The sequence below is a fragment of the Mastigoproctus giganteus genome, chromosome 12 (genome assembly GCF_048544385.1).
Source record: "Mastigoproctus giganteus isolate SK-2022 chromosome 12, ASM4854438v1, whole genome shotgun sequence".
NCBI lineage: Eukaryota > Metazoa > Arthropoda > Arachnida > Uropygi > Thelyphonidae > Mastigoproctus > Mastigoproctus giganteus.
In genome coordinates, this window is record NC_143586.1 from 106,478,768 (window position 1) to 106,501,179 (window position 22,412).

Sequence of the window (22,412 nt, forward strand, 5' to 3'; positions counted from 1 at the left end):
CAGCAATAATTTCTACAATTTTATAAGACTCAATCATTGCATCATCATTTGCATGTATTCTTCTTAAATAAAGAAGTAAGAGTGTTACATTGCTAAAAATTCTGTTTTAAATTTTTAAAATATTCAATATGTTTACCAACTTTATCAGGATGTTTCCTTTTTAAGTGATCTAAAAGTCTTGATGGTTTCATAGCCTGATTGAAAACAAACTATTACAGATAAGACACATTGGGCTGTCCTGAGTCAAATGGACTTTCAATAAAACCATTAGCTAGATATTCATCCAGATACCGTCAACACTTTTTGTTTTCTGCACTTGACAATCTCTGATTGATGATGGGTTGAGTTAACTACAAAGAATTAAACAATAAAATATAAACTATTTTTATTTAACTCTCATAGCCCATGTTAGAGCACTGTGGATCAAAAACAAGTAAATACATGGGTTGTGTTAGGGTAGCTACGAATAGAAACAGGTGCAGGTATACTTGCGTGTACACCAATGCTAGGAGGTATTGAGGTATTGCTCAAAACATCAAAGGCAGATATTGTTGGGATATCAGAGACGTGGTGTCACACAGATATAAGGGATGCAGAACTGCAATTTGGGGAGTACAACGTCTACAGAAAGGATAGACAGGATAGGAAGGGGGGAGGGGTTATGCTATTAGTTAAGAAACACATAAAAACCAAGGAAGTGAAGCCAGTCGACATCGCCGGACAGTGCAGTGTTGAGTCAGTTTGGTGTGACATAAGCATTGGGAGATCAAAATTGAGAGTAGGAGTGTGCTATAGGCCTAATGACTCTGATGAGTATAATAAGGAACTGTACAGGGAAATAGAGTGGGCCAGTAAATCAGAGAGTCTTATAATGGGAGATTTTAATTTCCCAGATATTGACTGGAATTTGGGGGCTGGTTACTCACACACTAGCAGGGCTTTTGTGGATTTATTGGATGATTGTTTTCTACATCAGCATGTTCGGGAGGCAACTAGAGGGAGTAATACTCTTGATTTGATTATCAGCAGTGATTCTTCATGCATTAAGAATCTGCAGATAAATGAACCACTAGGTGGCAGTGATCAGTGTGCTGAAGTGGGATTTACTCAAAGAGGTAGCTACCATTAGGGGTAAAGGGAAGGGTTATTGCTTCCGTAAAGGCGACTACGATGGACTGAGACAGTATTTAAATTCTATACAGTGGGACCAACTGATGATGTTACCAACAGCAAATTCAAAATGGGAAGCATTCAAAGAACTTATCTTGGAAGCTACTAGGCTTTACATACCAACTAAGAAATATTGTTCAAGGTGTAGGCCAAAATGGATGTCAGATGAACTAATGAGGCATATGGCAGAGAAGAAAAATGCATGGGATACATACAAATTAACACATGACACAGAAGCCAATGATAGATACAAGTTGATATGCAACCAAGTTACAAAGGAGGTTAGGCAGGCGAAGGCAGATTACAAGAAATCCTTGGCAAGGGATGCAAAGAAAAACAGCAAAGAGTTCTTTACTTATGTAAACTCTAGAAGGAAAGGGATGAATCAGATTGGTCCACTTGATATTGATGGGTCAACTGTTGATGATCCTGCTCAGGTAGCTAACAAAACTAAATGAATATTTTGCATCGACATTCACACGAGGAGTTATTCAGCAAGGGGAATGCCAGAGGTGTATTCAACTCTAGCAGTAAGCTACAGAATCTTGAAATAACTGGGAGTAAAGTGGAGGAGAAACTGTTGAAGATAAACACAAGAAAGGCACCCGGGGTGGATGGGATCTATCCAGTTATATTAAAGGAGGCAGCAAAGGAAGTAAGCAAACCCTTAGCCATAATTATGAGAGCTTCCTTGGACTCAGGGGAGGTACCCATAGACTGGAAATGTGCAAATGTGACCCCAATTCACAAAGGAGGATCAAAGGCTGACACAAGTAATTATAGACCTGTGAGCTTAACTTCTGTTCCAGGAAAATTAATGGAAGCACTGGTTAAAGAAGCACTGCAGGATCATTTAGACAAGACTTCAGTTATAGCTCAGACACAGCGTGGTTTTGTTAAGGGGAAGTCTTGCCTGACCAACTTGATTGGATACTATGATGCAGTCACAAAAGAACTGGATGCAGGGAATAACTTTGATATTATATACTTGGATCTTAGAAAGGCTTTTGATACTGTTGCACATGGAAGACTGCTACACAAATTGGAGCAGTGTGACATTGGAGGCAAATTGCTGCTATGGATAAAGGGGTGGTTGAGGGGGAGAAGACAGAGTGGTAATCAATGGACACTGCTCATCGTGGACTAATGTTATTAGTGGAGTCCCTCAGGGCTCAGTGTTGGGTCCATTATTGTTTTCTGTATTTATAAATGATATTGATGATGGTATATTAAGCTTAATGTCCAAGTTTGTTTATATCAAGCTTAATGTCCAAGTGTTGTATAGGTCATATATATATATATATATATATATATATATATATATATCCTTTTCAACATATACAGAATAACTCCAATAATATTTCACTCTCTCTCATACATACTTTAAGGAGATTTCTAACAAATACAATTAACTCTTTACGAATACAATTAACAATTAACTCTTACAATTAACTTGCTGCTGTGGGTAAAGGGGTGGCTGAGGGGGAGAAGACAGAGAGTGGTAATCAATGACACTGCTCGTCGTGGACTAATGTTATTAGTGGAGTCCCTCAGGGCTCAGTATTACGTCCATTATTGTTTTCTGTATTCATAAATGATATTGATGATGGTATATCAAGCTTAATGTCGAAGTTTGCAGACTATACAAAGGTAGGTAGGGTTGTCAAGGACACTACTGACACTATGCTGCTGCAACAGGATCTGGAAAGGTTGAGCAGATGGGCTGAGAGGTGGCAAATGAAGTTTAACATTGACAAATGTAAAGTACTACACATGGGAAACAGCAACCCCAGAGCAACGTATCAACTGTGTGGTACTACACTGACAGTGGTAGAGAATGAAAGGGACCTGGGGGTGGTTGTGCAGGCAGATATGAAGTTCTCTGAGCAGTGTAGACGGGCTGCAAGAGTAGCTCATGGTGTATTGTCAATGATATATAGGAATTTTTCTAGCAGGGATAAGGAGGTGATTATTCCCTTGTATAAGGCAATGGTCAGGCCACACCTAGAGTACTGTATACAGGCCTGGAGGCCTCATTTCAAGAAGGATGTAGAGCTGCTGGAACGAGTACAGAGAAGGGCAACAAGATTAGTGAATGGAACAAAGGGGTGCTCTTACGAAGAAAGGCTTAAGTTTTGCAAATTACAGTGTCTGGAGACTAGGCACCAGCGAGGTGATCTGATAGAGGTGTATAAAGCCTTGAATGGTTTAAGCATGCTCAATCTGGTGGGATTCTTCCTCTAGCTCAGAAAAATCACCTGAGAGGGCATAAATTCAAATTGAGGAAAGACAGATGTAGGATAGACGTGTGGAAATTTGCCTTTAGTCAGCGGGTGGTTGGTTGGTGGAACAGACTTCCATCCCTTGTGGTGGAGGTTGATAGCCTAAATAAGTTTAAGGCTCAGCTGGACAGGTATTTTGAACGAACAGAGGGGTGAAGTGGAAGTGGGTTTTTTTTTTTTTTGGCTGATGCTGCATAAGCTTGCTTTCTTGCATCAAATGCCTCTACTAATGCTAATGCTAATAAACAACTTCCACAAGGAAACAATAAATCAATACTAATTGTCACTTAGAAAGTAGAAACAATAGACTGAAACATTTCCACATTCCATCCATGCCTCATATATTGACCAATGAAACAAAAGAATAAATAAATAAATTATGCTCACCATGGCACCGCCAAGGTCGCAGCTGTTGGAAAGGCACACAAATGGCAAGGATTGCGGAGACATTACCTCTGAAAGCACTTAGGCATTTAATGCCTATGAAAAACAAATGTGGTTGAATTAAATCACTCCGATTATCTTCCTTTTATCAAAATTTCTCACTCACTCCTAATATAATATACCTATATATTAAAAATCAGTTGTCTCAGGGGAAAATAAAACCCAATGAGAGAAACTAAATATTAAGTAATAAGATGTCATCGGGTAGGGTTGAACTTTGGAGGCCACAAACCATTGTAATATCCATGATTTTTTTTGCCCCTGTTAAAATTTCTGAGCGTACTTGGCTGTTGGAATAAACTTCCATTGGTGTTGTGGAGGTGGGTAGTTTGAATAAATTCAAAGAAGAAGTAGATAAACTATTATAGGGGTTGGAAAGGTGAAATAGGAACTATTGGCTTTTTTTTTTTTTTTTTTTGGCTATATAAGCTTGCATCATTTGCCATTTTATAGTAATGTAATTTTTTATCGAACACTAATAGATCCATAGAAATATCTCAGAAATAGCTCCATAGCATGACAGAAAAGCAGCAAAAAGCAAATTGATAGTGTCTAGAGTTTACTGTAATTTGGAGAAATATTTTTATTCATTCTGATGGAAAACTAAATTTCTTTTCAGGTATACAGGGGCAGACTCGCTGCATTGGCCATGGTATCTGGCAACAATCCCTTCCCCGCCTCCCTTTTTGCAGCAGCAAAACACTACAAATACTATTGTCCCTTGTGGCAATCACTGCCTATCTGCCTAGCTAAGTCCACCCCTGCAGATATACAAGATGGGATCAACAAGTTTGGGGACTGACTTTGTATCTTAAAATTATAGCATTGTAGAATTATGTCACAATACATTCAGTGACTCAGCTTACACAGTAATGTGTTAATCACACATTTATCTGCAGTCAGTATGAATTAGCAGTGTAAAATAGGTGTTTTATGTGTTCTATCACATTTTAAAAATGGGTGTTTCTAATGAACAGTGAATTAAACCCAATGCCGTTTCAAATTAGGGAAAAGTGCAACAACAACAACAACTCACGTTAAAAATAGCATTCAGAGATGTGTTTTTCAGAAGAAATTTTTCAGTGGTTTGGAAAATTTAAAGAGGTCTGAATCTGTCAAAGATGGACCTTTCTTCGTCAATCCTTTACTTCAAAACCCAATGATCCAATCACATGTGTTCTTCTGAACAAGAGTTACTGATATCTAACATTAAATTAAGATAAAGAAAGAATAAGTGACGTAAGTGTTCAGTTAACCTATAGTTAACCATAATTCAATAGCATTAATCACTCTTCTATTATATGAAATTTTTGCTAAAACTAAAGTACATATTTTGCAGGTAACTATTACTAAAAAAACTGTGATCCAAGTGGATCACAAAATGTAACTCTGTGGCATTTTGCAATCAACCAGTGAATTGGATCAGCTAATAAGTTGATCCTAAGGATTAAAAACAGGGTTTAACGTTCAGTAGCTAGTTCATTTAATCAAATTTCCTCCTGGGAGGAAATTTACTGATTTACATTTATTTATATCTCTAATTTTTTTTTTTTTTTTTTTTTTATGAAAACCCCAAACACGAAAGGTATCAAAACCTATAGTACTTCGTACCGTGCAAGGGTTGAAGGAGAAGTATGGGGGGAGGGGGGATGCCGGAAACTTTGCTCTAGAGACTAAACATGGGTTTCACCACTTCAAGCCTCCAATAAGCAAAGTGGTGGTATTTCACTGGTTGATGAAAGTCATCTACCACCTACTGAATTTTACATCACACTGTAATTGCCTTTATTTAGTTGATAACATTACATTAAGATATTACTTAGAACTTAATGGCTGGGTTGGCATTCTTCAGAATTTGTTTCCTGTTCTTTCCATGAAGGCTTCACAAACAACTTACATCAAGTTGTTTTCAGAGCTGGTATGGGCAAGGGCATGTTCCCCATGCAAAGTCAGTCTAGACTTAAAATGAATTTTAGAAAGAGAAATGACTTTCCGACAGACAAACTTATCAGTTTGTCTGTCGGAAAGTTACATAAGGCCCTACTATGTTTCAAATAGTAGGGCCTTATGTAACTTATATGGATAATCAGGTCTAGTTTTTCTTTTAAACATGCTTTGGTTTCTTCCAAGGAGATAGTAGCAAAAAGCTTACATTAAAAAAAAAATTATTGCATCTATAAGTTGTACTTGCACATCCTCTAATCTTGTAAGGGCATAGTACTCTTTATGGCTAGATAGAACAATATAAGACAGAAGCTTAACCAGCCAACTAGAGATTTTAATTCCTGGGTGGAATCTTCCATTGATGATTGGCCATACTGGAGCAATTTCTTTGTGGATTTTTAGGTTTTCAAGGGTATATGGAGTTTTTGAATTGTCAAGATTATGTTGTTTGAGTTCTGAATTATTGTGATGTTGTTTGAGTTCTTTGTTTTAGTTTCAATCATTTTTACTTTTTCTTTTTTCTCTGACTTGGTAGAATCTTTGTTTAATTCATTTATGATTAAGTCCTGAAGTAGGTTTCTGATTTTTTTGCTATAGATTTTCCTGTTCAAGATTTGTTTTTGTAATAATAATTTTTTTTCCCTTTTTTTTCTTAAATATATTAATGGCTTTTTGTTGACAATTTCTGTGTTTTGGATTCTGTTAAGGCTGTTGTATAAATTGGTAAGAAAGTGTTGAGTAATGGGATTTTTTTTTTGTGTGTATCATGATAGTTTACATATTTCTTGATAATCAACATTTGTTTTATGGTTTTGTGTTGTACAGGGGGGGGGTTAAAATTTCCATACTTAATGTGAAACAATTCAAATAGTAACATTACTGAAACTGCAAATTTCATGCAGATTCAGTAATGTCTTTTTTTAATTACAGATTCCGAGGTCAACAAATGTGTATGAATAAGGAAGGATGGACATAAGTCATCATACAGTCATCCAATATTTGTGAAATATGGGAATATGAACAAAGGCAATTCATGAGGATACAGTTACAACATTAGGGGAGGATGCCCTTTCCTATTCCATGATTAAGAAGTGGGCAGCAGAATTTAAATGAGGGAGAGAGAGCCTGGAAGATGACCCACATTGTTGAAGATCTGCAATGTTTATTACTCTAGAAGTTCTTGACAAAATGCACAATCTGGTACTGAATAATTGACAAGTGAGAGTTTGGTACATTGCCAGTGTCTTTGGGTATCTCATCTGATTTGTGTACCACATAATAACAGAGATTCTCACTATGAGAAAGGCATCAGGACAATGGGGCCCAAAGTTGTTCACAGCAGATCCAAAATGCACATGGGTTGTCAAGTCAAGGGAACACTTGCATCATTTTCAAGCAGATCCAGCAAATTTCCCCGAAAGGCCAGACAGTCACAGGGGCATATTATGCAGACCTTGTGGGACATTTGTGTGAAAACATCAAAGACAAATGCCAAGGAAAACTCAGTAAAGGAGTCTTTTTTTTCCACAAGGACAACAAACCTGCTCACAAGTCCATCATTACCATGGCTACACCGTATGAGTACAGTTTTGAAATCTTGGACCATCCCCCATATTCATCAGATCTAGTACCATCAGACTTTCACCTATTTCCTGTGCAGGGAATGATGCCCAAATAGTTTCAGAGAGAAAGGCATCTTAAAGGGTGCTTGTGCAGATGGATTTAGACATTGTTGCCTACTTTGAATAGATATATCTTTCTCTGTGTGATACCATGAATTGTATTTATTATACCAGGAACTGCCTGGTACAATAAATAAAAAAAATACCTGGCTGGCATCATTTTCCCACTGATGTTGCTGCAGCAATGTCACTTATGGTGAACATCAGTGCAGTATTATGCATTCCTGGAGGCCCAAAAGAAAACTTTCTTTGCAGCTGGAATCAGCATACTGCAGCACTGATGGCAAAATTGTATTGACTCCAAAGGGGATTATGTTAAAAAGTAACATGTTACCATGCTGTTCAAATAAACCCTTCATACTCAGGATGCAAACTTTTCAAATGTTTCTTATGGTAGATAAAGAGGTCCAATGCTTGACAGCTTATTTATGAATTTTATTACTTTCATTTAACTAAATTTTATCAATTTTTACCTGATTTTATCATGTATATGGCTATATATAATATATACATATGATTTATGAATATAAATCATTCTTTGTTCCTGCAACAATTATTACAAAAATAATTATTGCAAGAATAATTTTTAATACACTTCCCAAATGTCAGGGTCTTTTCTTTAAAATGTCAGAATGGCCTTTTGGCAATGTCATTTGTGTAAAAGCAGTGTAGTGCCTACCAGAAAGACAGATTTTGTTCGACTGTAAGACAAGACTGTAGGTTTTTCTTAGCAGTTCAAAGAGGTCCTCTGTGAAATGCAGCACAAGGAAAAGTCCTGTGCTTTCTAAATAAATGTGTTAGTGTTCTTACTACTTTTTACTCATATCAAAGGATTTCAGCCAGTCAACACACTAAGTATATTATCATTAAAGATACCAATAAATAAATATCAGTTTATTGACCATAAGAACTATTACAAGGATTGCTCAGTGTATTTACCCTTTATGCTAGAGGCCAAAAGGATAAAATGAAAGAAACAAAATACAAAAATGCTAGCATCATTTTTCCACCGATGTAACCTGTCAGTGACATCATTGTTACAGTATATGCATTCCTTTCCACCATAGGAAATAATCATTTATACAATGGGAAACAACACATATAGCATTAGGATATATTAATTAAATATAACATAAATTATGGGAATTAAGCAATTAAAACATTAATTGCTTAATTCCCAATGCTTTAGTATTTTCTTTATTTTATAGATTTCTGTATGCTTTATCACCTGTTAAAGCAATTAATTATTCAGAGTGAAGGGAAAGGGAGAGGGAAACCTATCTACATAAAGACAAGCAGGTTTTCTTGTACTTTTTCTTTGGGGAGGGTACCACCCCCAACATTATGCCAAATAGATTAGTATTAGTAGTGGAATACGATGAAAGAAAGCAAGCTTATAAAAAAAAAAACAGCCAGAAAAAAAACACAAAAAAAAAAAAAAAACACTACCCGCATCACCTGTTCGCCCTTTCAATAATTTGTCTAGTTCTTCCTTGAATTTATTCAAGCTACCCACTTCCACAACAACAAATGATGGAGGTTTGTTCCAACAATCAAACACGGTGTAAGTTGAAGACAAACCTCCACACGTTTATCATGCAACCATCTCCCCAAATTTGAATTTATTGTCGCCTCGTAGAGCTTGAATAAGAGGAAGAATGTCATCAGCATTCAGCTTGTCCAATCCATTCAAAGTCTTAAAAATCTCAACCATATCACTTTGCAAGTGCCTAGACTCCAGATGCTTCAATTTGCAGAACTCAAGCCTTCTTCGGTAAGACCACCCTTTAGTTCACTTCACCAACCTTGTTTGCCCTTCTCTACACCCATTCCAACAGATCTACATCCTTCCAAAAATGAGGCCTCCAAACCTGCATGCAGTACTTAAGATGCAGCCCAATCATTTCCTTGTACAATGGGATAATCACCTCCTAACCCCTGCTGGCAAGATTCATATATGTCATTGACAAAACCCCATCGGCTGTCCAGGCAGCCTGCATGCACTGCTCAGAAAATTTCATATCTGACTGCACAATTACGCTGAGGTCTTTTCATTACCTTGAGTTTTCCCACTACCCTGAGTGTAACTGTGTGGTACACGGTTAGTACATTAACCGGGATTACTGCTACTATATGCAGTACCTTGCATTTGTTAATGTTAAACTTCAACTGGCATTTCTCAGCCCACTTCCTAATTTTTCTAGATCTGGCTGCAGTACCATACCTTGATTACTGTTATTAACCACCATGCCAAACCTTTATATCATCTGAAAACTTAGACAATATTCCTTCATATATATAATTAATAAGAGTAGAAATACAGGGAAAAATGTAAGTTGTAATAAATCTGGACAAAGAGAAACTACATTTTATGTTAGCCCACTTTAATTTAAAAAAATTCAAACAATTTTGGACTTTTCAAATTGGGAGGAGCAATGGAGTAGTGGAACTGTTTTAAACCTTTCCACACTTCTCTCCTGTAACATGCTCTGACAAAGTGTTTGACAGATGGGTGGCAGGCTTATATCAAGTGACACTTTCCCATCAATATTTACATGAAATTTGATCTAGAGGTTTCATATTCAGAGCATAGCCAATATGCTCTGAATTTGAAAATTTTCTCAGCATGGTAAGCATGCTGAGAAAATTACTTTCTCAGCAGAGAAAGTAAGTTTCTCTTTTTTACTTTCTTTACTCTCTTATAGCAAATGTAGAGGAGAAACCTTCATGAGGGAATGATATGTGAAGCCTCTAAATATGGAATGAATGATGTTACAAAAAAAAAAAAAAAAACACCACTATTGCCACTATGAATATATTTAATTTTTGCAATGCTTATGTCCTTGTGGTAATACTGTAGATTGCCTTGTCATGCATTTCAGAATACAAAATGAACTCATGGAGGAAGACAACTGAAGAGGCTACTGATATAGGCTCTTCAATTGATGCTGCAGTTGCTGATCTCAGGCAGAGAGCGCAGGGCTCTCCACATTAGCTATTCTGGGGTTTTTTCAGCCTGCAAAACAAGACTGTAATCCAATTAGTCTGTGAACACCACATATACAGATAATACACTGCAACAATATGGATTAAGATGCTGACACACTGTAAAATGAACAACAAATCTATTTTCAACAATAAGCTACAGTTTGGTCTGCACTTTAATCTGGACAAATTAGTAGTAATGACTAGACTTTGGATTACAGTGGCAGACAAAAAACTGCATCACTAGTGAATTTTGCAAATAATGTGTTTTTCACTGCATTGCGGGTTGCAGAAATGTTCAAAATGCATTTGTGAGATGGGATATATATCTCTATGAATGAAATCCAATAAAAAAAGACTCCACCTGATATGTCTAATTGCCATAAATATCTTCCCAAAGGATAAAATGCATAATTAATAGAAATATGAGAAATCATGCAAATGGCAATCAGACAACCAAACATACATTTTATTGCATCTACATGTACAAACTGAAATAACAATTTAACATAATAGTATTATGTACTGTAAATCAGCAAAATAAGTCCTCAATATTTTGTTGTTCCTCCTCGAGCTGCAAAAAATTACAGCAACCAGTACCGGCGCTAGGCTGGACGTCGCCCACCTGCAAAGCGGAAATGGGCACTCCCAAACAAATGGCAATTTATTTATTTTTATGCAGAATATGTAAATTTGCAGCAATTATATTGACTTACCTAATTATTATTACTTAATTTGTTTACAAAAATTTAAAGAAAGAATGAAACTTCATACTAACACTTTGAAATGGCACCCACCTTGTAGTGGTGCCCGCCTGCAATGCAGGCCCTGCTTGCAACGATCTGGCATAGAGTTAATCAACTTCTGGATATATATGGTTGCCCGTTTCATGCTACCACACCCTTAACAATGCTCTCCTGTAGCCGAATCTTACTTGTTGGCTTCTTCTGAGCAATTTTAGACAACATTATATACCAGCAATTTTCAATAGGGTTCAAATCTAAACTGTTACCGAGCTAGTCCAACACTATAATACCAGTATTTCTGAGGTATGACTGCACCTTAAGGGAGAAAAACAAGGGAAAACATTGGTGTAAGTATGTTTTAAGCCTTGTGAGACAAGAAGACAAACTCATTATTAAATCTAAATAGCATAAAACTTACCAATTTTGGTGTGGCAAGATGCTAAGTCCTGTTGAAAACTGCAGTTTTGGATGTCCGTGTAGTGATCCCTAATAATGGGTTTCAGGCACTCCTCCAAGGTAACAGTGTACGTTTCTGCATTAACCATTCCGTTAATAAACTTAATTTGCCCCACCCCTTTGCTTGTTATGCATCCCAAGACAATCTGACCGGTGGCAAACTTTACAGTCAGTGTTATGCAGTCAGGCTAGTGTGCCTCTGATTTTTGTCTTCTGACATACTGCTTCCCATCCGAGCCATATAGGTTGAATTTCAATTCGTCCGAAAAGGTGGTGTCCCATTGCTCTTCTGTCCATGAAACATGCATTTTGGCCCAAGCAAGTCCTTTTCTTCCATATTTGTTGGGTCAAAAAAGGCTTCTTCTTGGGCCGATAGGCATACAGACCACATTCCGAAAGACACATTTTGGATAGTTCGTGCACTTGTTTCAATAACTTCTTGCACCTTCACGATGGTGGGACTGTTAGTAATCCTGGGTATAATCTCTATGCACAAGCACACTGTGGGTGACCACCCAGGTATGAACCAACGTAAGCAGGGGTCGAGGTGTGGCACCCACACCACATGGAGGAATGCCGCCCCTCTGTGTTATCAGGCAATACTAGGTGGTAGATGACTCTCATCAATGGGTGCAATACCAACCACTTTGCTTATTGGAGGCTTGAAGTGGTGGAACCCATGTTTAGTCTCCAGAGCTAAGTTCCGGTCAACCCTTCCCCATTTCTTCCATCATGCAGTATGACTGATGACTTTTGAGGTTATGATGAACATCGTGGAGAGATCCACTCTTCCTTACATTTTGAGGGAACAGCTCTAAAATGGTGTTTGCAGGCCAGCCACTAGTTAGTACACCGGACCGAACCTATTGGTAACTCTCTAGGAGGCTTCCGGATCAGCTAGTGTATAATCTTACTACCTCTACTCTGCCAGATAGTGACTGGAGAGAGTCTGATTAGTGTGTATGCGGGGGAGGGGGGACATTGTTGAGGCTATGTTATGTCAAGGATCTGGGTATATTCTTACCTTGTTTATGCCATATCCAAAAATTTCATTACTTCATACAGAATGCCCCCCTACTTTTTTTTTTACTATTGAATACATCATGAATTGTCAAACTAATAGAGTAAGCTTATCTGTGAAAAGATCTAAACCTCCCAAACACTTCCTAATTCTTCTCGCAAATATACGTGGTCTCAATTCTAATCTCAAAGAAGTCCATTTCCACTTGCAGTCTGCCAAATCCTATGTACTTTTTCTGACAGAATCTGTTATCGGTTGATTCAACTGCTGCTCATCTCAGTTCCCCAGATTATTCACTGTATGATTCCTTCCGCCTCAAAAGTGTACTTGTACAAAGGTGATATATGTCTGTTCCGATATTCCCTGTCAGAGATTTGGTATCTCCTCTTTTTGATCTTCTCTGGCTTAAAATCTCTCTACCCCATTGTGTCAAATTCATCTATTGTCTCTACTGTTCCCCCAACTCCACTAATCACTTGGAGCTCTTTGACTTCCTCTCTTTGCAACTTGACTTTCTCCAGTCCAACTTTCTTAACAGTGAGGTAATTTTCCATGGTGATTTTAATGTTCACAACTCCAGCTGGCTTCCGTTTTCTAGTCACACCGACCCAGCTAGTCGAGATGCTGAGGCTTTTGCAATTACTAATGATCTTGCACAGATTGTTCATTTACCTACAAGAATAGCGGACAATCCTAACCATACAGCCAACACACTTGATCTTTTACTCACAAACAGCCCTTCTAAGTACACAGTCGAAGTGACTGGTACTTTAGGCACCTCAGATCACAACTTTGTGATCGTCTCTTCTCCAATGGAGCCTTTATCTCATGGCTATTCCCAACCTCGTATTGTTTGGCATTACAAGAATGCAAAATGGGATGACCTGCGAGATTTCTTTTCTTCTTTTCCTTGGTCGGATTACTGTTTCAAAACTTCTGATGTTAACGTTTACTCAGATCGTGTCAGTGAAATTATTCTTGTAGGAATGGAATCCTTTATTCCACACTCCACTTTAAAATCTCGTCCTTTATCTAAACCTTGGTTTTCGAATAAATGTGCTAAGGCTGTTCAAGAGAAGAATGTTCCATATCGTAACTGGCTTGTTTCCAATTGTTCAGTTTCATTTTCTGCCTATAACAAAGCTCGCAACAATTTTAAAGCAGTTATTAATCAGTCCAAACTAGATTTTGAACAGGCTATGAGTAGAAAATTTGCTTCTTGCCCTAATGGTAGCCGAGCATTCTGGTCTCTTGCCAAAGCTATTGGCCGCAACTTTTCCCATCTCTGCTCCCACCTCTGTCAAAACCAGATGGTTCTGTTGTCACTTCAGCCAAGGATAAAGCTGACCTGCTAGCACATCACATTTTTCTTCCAACTCATGTATTAATGATCTTGGTAAAACACTTCCCAACCATTCCCAGCACGCTCCATTCGATGCTTCCTGTGGTCTTCTGTCAGAAGGATTTTGAAGAATCTTGATGCTTAGAAAGCTCCAATTCCTGATGGTATTTCTCCACTTGTTCTCAAAACCTGTGCTCCTGAACTTACTCCTGTTCTTGGCTGCCTTTTTCACTTTCTTATTCCAAAGGTGTTTTTCCTTCTGCTTGGAAATTTGCTCATATCCAGCCAGTTCCTAAAAAGGATGACAAATCCCTCCCATCCAATTATTGTCCCATTGCAATTATTTCTACTATTTCTAAAGCAATGGAGAAATCAATTAACCACCAACTCTTTAAACTACCTAGAAACCTTCTGTCTGATCAACGATCGCCAGTATGGATGCCGTCAGTGTCGATCCACTGTGATATTCTGGCTTATGTTATCCATTATGAACATATTCAATGGAAAAGTTTGGTGAAACACAAGCAGTTGCTCTTGACATCTCAAAGGCTTTCGATCATGTTTGGCATAAAGGTCTTCTAAACAAGCTTCCATCTTATGGTTTCCCAACTGTTTTTTGTACTTGGTTATCCAGTTTTCTGTCTGATTGCTCACTGAGGGTGATGGTAGGTGGCTCTCTGTATTATAACTTTTCCACTAATGCTGGTGTCCCCCAACATTCAGTTCTTTCCCCCACTCTTTTTTTTTTTTTTTTTGTTAGGGCATTGGCTTCTGTGACCATAATGCACTTCCCAAAATGTTTCCATTTTACTCTTATCCAAGCCCGAGGCGGGATTTGAACCTGCAACCTTTGGGTTGACAGGCAGACACTTTACTCACCTGGTTAGCCCGGTCGGCAATCTTTTCCTCTTGTATATTAATGACCTTTTTCCATTGATTGGAAATCCTATCCATAGTTTTGCCAATGACAGCACATTGCATTCCATTATCCATTTTGAGAAACCTTACCCTGCCCAATCAGCTTCAACTTCTCAAATATCCGCTACCAATCCCTTAAATGCCGATCTCCAGGTAATTCTCCAGTGGGGCAAAGACAACTTAGTTGATTTCAATCCTTCTAAAACTTAGTCCTGCTTTATATCTCGCGAAAAGGATTCTTCTGCTCCTATGCTTATCTTTGGTGACACTCCGATTTCTAGGTAAAACGATATCTCTCTTTTGGGGATTACCCTGACTTCTAATCATCTTTCTTAGCACAAGCACATTACAAATATTGCTTCCTCTGCATCTAAAAAACTTGGTTTTTTCTGTCACTCTCAGTGTTACTTTTCTTCCAAACAGCTGTTCACTCTGTACAAATCACAAATCCGCCCTACCATGGAATATTGTTCCCACATCTGGGGCAGTGCTCCCAAAACCTCTCTCAGGCTTCTAGATTCCATTCACAAGAGGGCAGTTTGGTTAATTAATGTCTCATCTCTACAGAGTCTCTCCACTCGCTCTCTTTAACATACCATTTCTGCTGCATGCCTTTTCTACAGATACTTCCATGGGCATTGTTCTTCTGAATTGGCTTCTATAATTCCCGCTCTCTCTTTCAAAACAGTCCGAACACGTGCCACCACCAGCCAACATCCATTTACTGTCCAACTTCAAACTCACAGAACCAACTTTTCATCTTCCTCATTTATTCATTCAACTGCTGTTTTCTGGAACAACCCTCCTTCATACTTATTTCCTGAAAATTAGTTTACGGAAGTTCAAGTGTAATGTCAACAAATATCTTCTTTTGTCTTCTAAACCTCCAACCTGAGCACAGTTCCAAATACTATAGGTTCTAATACCTTTCGTGTTTGGGTGTTTCATAAAAGAAAAAAAAAAAAAAAAAAAAACACCACCACCACCATCTCAAAGTCCAGTTTCAGATCAAGAGCAGTAACTTGTTGATTAAGAAGGCATAGCTATTTCAAATATTGATCTTGGGAAGGCATAGTCACTCTCTTATGGCCTGATCCAGGCCTTCTCTTCACATCACCGGTTTCACGCTTTAATTTCAGTACCCGTGATACTGTTGACTGGTGGAAGATTATTTTATTAGCGATAGCTAGCGTAGAAAGCCCTGACAGAGCAACAACTACACTTTTTTCCTTGGTGTCAACTGAATATATGGAGCTATGCTTACACCGCCACAAAACAGGATACTAATGAGCTTATATATATCCTTCCAATGCCGTATTTATAGAAATGGCTGATGCAATACCATGCAATTACTGGTTGATGCAATAGAAGCGTTATCTGATGCAATACTTTTGCTTTGCAACAAACAAAATGACTGTAATCAAACAATATCTTATACCATTCACTAGAAATGTTACTTTTTTTTTAAGATGATGTAGTTTTTTTGTCTGCCACTGTATATCCAAATGCATATTGTGGGCATTGTAGTTGTTAGTGCATATAAATGCATATATTACAAGCATAACTCAATCTTGGAACTATGTAACAAATCGCTGTATTGCAATTAAATTAGCATGGGGTAATATTTCACTGAGCATGGGAAAATTTCTCAAATCGGCAAAGGATACATTTTGTAAGATTCACATCTTACATAAAGTTGATGTTATTTTTATATATGTATATTTTTATTGTTTTAGAAAGGAAGAATATGGTAGAAGAAAATAAGTTTATTTCCAGTTGTTGAGGGGATGCTGCTGGTAGAGAGTAGGTAATATAGGTACATTAAAGTGGAAAGGAAATAAGTGCTTTGAAAATAAACAATGCCATTTTGGGAGGACAGTGATGATGCATCAAAAATGATGGATAAAAGGGGATGCCAACAAGTGTTGCCCATCAGATGGAAAAGATAAAAAAACAACCAGTAATTCCATGGAAAAAGAGTCCTGGAAAGAGAGGGTAATGTGCAAATTGAGAAAACAGTGCTAGCAAATGAAAGGAACGAAAAATAAATAAAATAAACACGTAAATACCCCACATTTTTAATGCTATTTTGCTATTCATTCTCATGCTATTGACTACATAGATAAAATGTTATCGTTAAACATGCCAAAAATTAAATCTGTATGGAATCGTGGATTACCAATCATGGAAGAGATTTTACTACAGATAGCATTATTGTGTTCTGTGTTGTTTGTGATGAGAACGTTCCATGCAAGGAAAAATTCCAGATCGACCAACATGTAAAAACAACATTGCACACTATGGCCAAGCAAAGGAAAAATTTCCAGAGCAATCACTTTTAACCAAGCCATGTACTTGGTTAAAAGAAGAGAAAAGTGGTTTTCAAAGGATTTGTGTCTTGGGCCCAGTAAGCAGCAATATCCCTTTCAATAAGTTAAACAATCGAGTTTTCAAGCAATTTCTGAAAAAATATTGTGTAAATCAAAATATTCCAGACAAATCTGCCTTGAGAAAGAATTACCTTCATGCTATTTATGACATTATTTGCAAAATTTGTCAAGATTTTAGAGAAAACTATATTTGGGTATCCGTTGATGAAATGACAGACATTTGTAGCTGCTATATTGAACATTTTATATATGGAAAATTGATGCAGAACCATTGCGTTCATATTTATTTACAAAGCCCTCAAAAAAGGTGAATTACTCTACAACAGCAATTTGTAACAATTCTTTGCAGTTATTATGGCTAGAATTGACCCATAGTGAAAGAATTCACATTTTCGTTGTGGCACTTCTTTGTACATGATAAAAGCAGCTTCTGTGTTACAAGTTTTCTATCCAAATCTGATCCATGTTACTTACTTAGCACATGGCTTACATAGGTTGGCAGAGGCAATTCAGGAGAATTGCCTCTGCCAACTATTGCCTCTATGAAATTAAAAAAACTTATTTCTATTATAAAAAAGGATTTTGTCAACAGTGCCTTCAAGAATAGCAACTTGCTTACTCTTTTTCTCCCACCTGACCCTGTTCTCGCAAGATGGAGAACATGGTTAAAAGCAGCATCGTTTTATGCTAAAAATTTTGATTCTATAAAAGAATATGTTGATTCCTTGGAAAGCAAGCATTCAGCATCTATTGTAGTGCTCCTAAGGCAGTGTTTTGTGATTCTTTGGCTAGAAAACATTTATTGTGCATTCAGACCCATTTCAGCTGGTTACTTAGTTATATAACTGAACTTGAAATGTTGGGACTTTCTTTGAGCAGTGCAACTGGGGAGATGGAAAAAGTTGAATTACAAATTTTAACTGTGCCTGGAGGCACAGGAGAAGAAATAAGAAGAAAATACAATAACATTTTAGAAAAGATGTCAGGATTTCACTTTAAGGAAAATAGATAAATTTATATATGGGAAAGGAAATGAACTACCATTTCAAGCAGAGGCTTCAAAAGCTCAGTCACTTCCATAGAAGTAGAAAGGCCATTCTCTGCGCATAAAATGATCTTGGATGATAAATGCCACAAATTTACAATAGATGACTTTGAGAAATATATTATTGTGTATTGTAACAAAAATTATTCCAGATGCGAGTTTGATAGGGAAAACTTTTTAAAAAGATGTTAAAACTTTTAACATCTTTTTTATTGGTTTTATTTTTTTAACATGTTGAATAAAAGAAACTGTGGTTCAATTAATTGTAATCAACAAGAAATAAATGTAAAAATTGCAGTGCATAGTGTTTTGGTCATATTTTAGTGTATAATCTGATGTCTAGTAATGTGACCAATGAAAAATTTTCTCATTTAAGCAAGCATTCACAACCATACAAACCTTGCTCTGTGGAATAGTTATTCAAGCTGTCAAAAGCACCAAACTTGGAGGTAACTTTAATCCAAAGCTAAGGCTTGATGACTACATTGAGATGGTGCTAAAAAAAAATTAAGCTTACTCCACAGTGATGTACACCTCTAAAATATGGGTTTCCACTATACACACACATACACATAAAGAAACATTTTTTTAAATGGAATACTGGATACACAGCTGGGTAGTGTATAAACATTGTCTATCCCCACTACATGCACAACTGAAACAGAACCAAGCACTGATTTTGACTGTAGTATTAGATTAACTGGAGGTACCTCATGCCAGTTTGCTTGGAAACATTTGAAATAAACTAGTCATTAAATCTATTTATAATTACAAATGTACAAGGGTAACTGTCAAATAGCTTTCTATTAAAGATCAGCATTTTGTGTCACATTTGAAAACAGTTTTATTTTCCAAGTTAGAAAGATATGTCATTACTTCTTACAGTCTGGCATATTTCTTCTAATATTGATGTTGTTCTTAAAGTTTCTGGGTTCACCTCTGTTCCTTGCCATATACCAGTTTCCACAGTGTTATTCTGAAGGTATCTGTTCATTTCCTGAGCCAAAAAAAAAAAAAAAAATTAGGTTATTTGTAAATCTGTAATACCAAACTAGCTTTAATTATTCTAAGATAATCATATATTTTAATTTATTTTTATTATAAATATAAGTCTGAAATATTACTGCATTTTTTGGATTTTTTTTTTTTTTTTTTAAGCACATTCTTGTAACTTACAATCTGATGCCATTTTATCATCTCTATTCTGTGGTTCTTACAGTCTCAGCATGCTGATGGTATATTCTTTTTGCTAACAATGACATTTACAATTTTCTCTAAATTCCAACTTTAGGGGAAAAACATTACACAAGTGAAGTGCACAACACATCACACTCCTATTCCAATTACCTTACATCTTATTTAGGGTACATACTTGCTGGGGACATATTTATTTGGTCATTCCACTTGCCAGGGCAAGAGGCACCAACACTTTATCCTATACATAATACATTATTTAGAGGTACAGAAAGATCACGATTTCTACAGTAAAAATACAGGCCAATTTTTCAGGGAAAAACTAGACCCTGGGGTAAGCCGTGTAGGAGGGGGAACATTTTTGTAGGGAAAAACTGGAGACCCAGAGATAAGCCCTGCTGCTTATATCTAGGGTCTTATAAAATTGGAAGAACATCACTTCCTTGGTGCTGACCAGGCTAGCCGGGTGGGTAAAGTGCCTGCCTGACAACCCAAATGTTGCGGGTTTGATTCCCGCCTTGGGCTTGGATTAGAGTAGAAAATGCAAAAACCTTAAAAGAGGTGCATTATGGCCACAGAAGACGATGCGCCAACTAACAAAAAAAAAAAAAAAAAAAAAAAAACTTCCTTGGTGGGGAGGAGAACAACCACCACGTGATCCTACTGATGAAGTATGAAACCCATAACAATACACTCAATACTTATTGTCTGGTAGAGGGTACTTAAATAAAAAATCTCAAACAGGAATGAGCATTCTCTTCTCTACAGAAGTTTTGTTAACCTTTTTATTTTTTTCCAAGGAAAAACACTGAGAATTTTGTTAATCTTTTTTCATGGAAAAACATAAAATGCAACAAAAAGGAATGAGCACTCCTCCTTACAGAAAGTTTTAAACTATCAAGGGAAAACAAAAATAAACCCACCTTGGATGTCCACTGAGGCAGATTTCACTGCATCTCATAGTCAGTGTTGAATCCAGGGGGGGTGAGTTTCATCCCCGGTGGAATAAAATTCCCCCCAGCCAAAAAATAGTAATTTTTATTTAAATATTCGTTCAAAGACCTCTGACATTGAAAGTTTCACCACATTTGTTGTTTAATTTTAATTGTAATTTTCTTTTTACTGTGCTCTTTAGGGGCCATATTATCAATTTACATGATGTTGTAATTATAAAACATGAATTTAATAAATTTATGTGAAATAAACACAAAATTTCTTCATCATCTTCTTCATCAACTAAGTTCAGTACTCGTTAGTTGGTACACAGCAAAAATAAATCACTAAAATTCAAAAGACAAAATTTTTAAAAATAATTAAATGGGCAAAATTGCTGACTGCACAAATCGTAACTAAAAGTTCCTATTTCAAGTGTCGGCATTTTCGTTTTATGGTTTTCAGGTTCCCTTTATTTTCACACAAAGGGTCTACTTGTGACTAATTCTACATTTGTATATTGCAAACAAGATGACTGGATCGCAGGCTGTGAATAGGTTTGCCTATTAACGTTCTAATTACAACAGCATCCGTCACTGTGGGACCAATTCGGTCCCACAGTGATGAATGTTGTTGTAATTAGAAAGTGTACTGCAACTTTCAGGGGAAGGGCTAAACAATGTTTGGCAGAGAGGAGAGTCTACTGCAGCCAATATTTCAATCATTGGCAGTTTTGCTTTATGGTTTTCAGATTCCTTTTATATAGAGTCTACTTGTGGCTAATCCTTCCTTTGTACTGCAAGACAGTTTGGGTTGCAGCCTATAAAGAATACATTTTATACTCTTTTTTATTATATATATATTATATATATATGTTTTTTTTGTAAAAAAATAGGTGCTGGTACTCATTTTTGCTATCAGGAAAAATTGAAAATTAAAAGGATATGAAAAGTACTCTAAAAATTTTTTTTCTGATTTGGTTACTTTATTAGTAATGTTTTTAGAATAAGAACGACAAATTAAGTATATTAACACAGTTTATTAAGCATAAATTTATTATTCAAGTATATAAAAAAATAAGTAAAATGTGAGTAAAATAAGTAAAAAATAACAAAAAGTAAAAATAATTTCATAATAAAGTTTTTGTAGACTATTCCAAATTTTTATTAAGTTCTCATCCGACACCCATGTCAGGGGTCGGCAACCTTTTTTGAGTGAAGAGCCATTTTTGATCTAATTAAAAAAGAGAGAGAGAATCTGAAGAGCTGCACCTTAGCTCAAGCTGGGAGGAGGGGGAGAAGGCAAGAGTTTTTTAAGAAATAGAATAGTGGGAAGATGTTTATTAAAAAAATATATATTTTTTGAAATAGTATTTATTAATACTGAAAAAACGTAACAAACATCCAATTAGGTACAAATTAACATGACTTTTGCTGATGAACTTCTTGAGCGAGTCTCTCAACATCATGTGAGTATGTCGTAATTAAACATGCTCACATTGTTCAGATGACGGTTTCTTGATTTATTTTTAATATAGTTCATGTTCAAAAATATTTGCTCGCAGAAATACGATGAACCAAAAACTGAGAGAAGTACAAACGTAAATATTTTCAAATTTATATATGGGTCTGGTAAGCTCTCAACATCATGCGAGTATGTCGTAATTAAACATGCTCACATTGTTCAGACGACGGTTTCTTGATTTATTTTTAATATAGTTCATGTTCAAAAATATTTGCTCGCAGAAATACGTTGAACCAAAAACTGAGAGAAGTCCAAACGCAAATATTTTCAAATTTATATATGGGTCTGGTAAGCTACTCCATGCACTGAACAAAATTTAGTCTGCATTTTAAACTC

At 36.5% G+C, this 22,412-nt stretch overlaps 1 protein-coding gene across 1 annotated transcript in view; it reads right to left on the reverse strand.

Annotated features, from left to right (window-relative positions):
* Nucleotides 1-19,256: 19,256 nt before the first annotated feature.
* LOC150077323 (peptidyl-prolyl cis-trans isomerase FKBP4-like) overlaps nucleotides 19,257-22,412 on the reverse strand; it is a 132,795-nt gene continuing 129,639 nt past the window's right edge. The window contains exon 7 of the mRNA XM_090386981.1: nucleotides 19,257-19,422. Within this exon, the coding sequence (XP_090243107.1) occupies nucleotides 19,282-19,422 (141 nt within the window). The 3' untranslated portion in view covers nucleotides 19,257-19,281. The remainder of the gene's footprint in view (nucleotides 19,423-22,412) is intronic.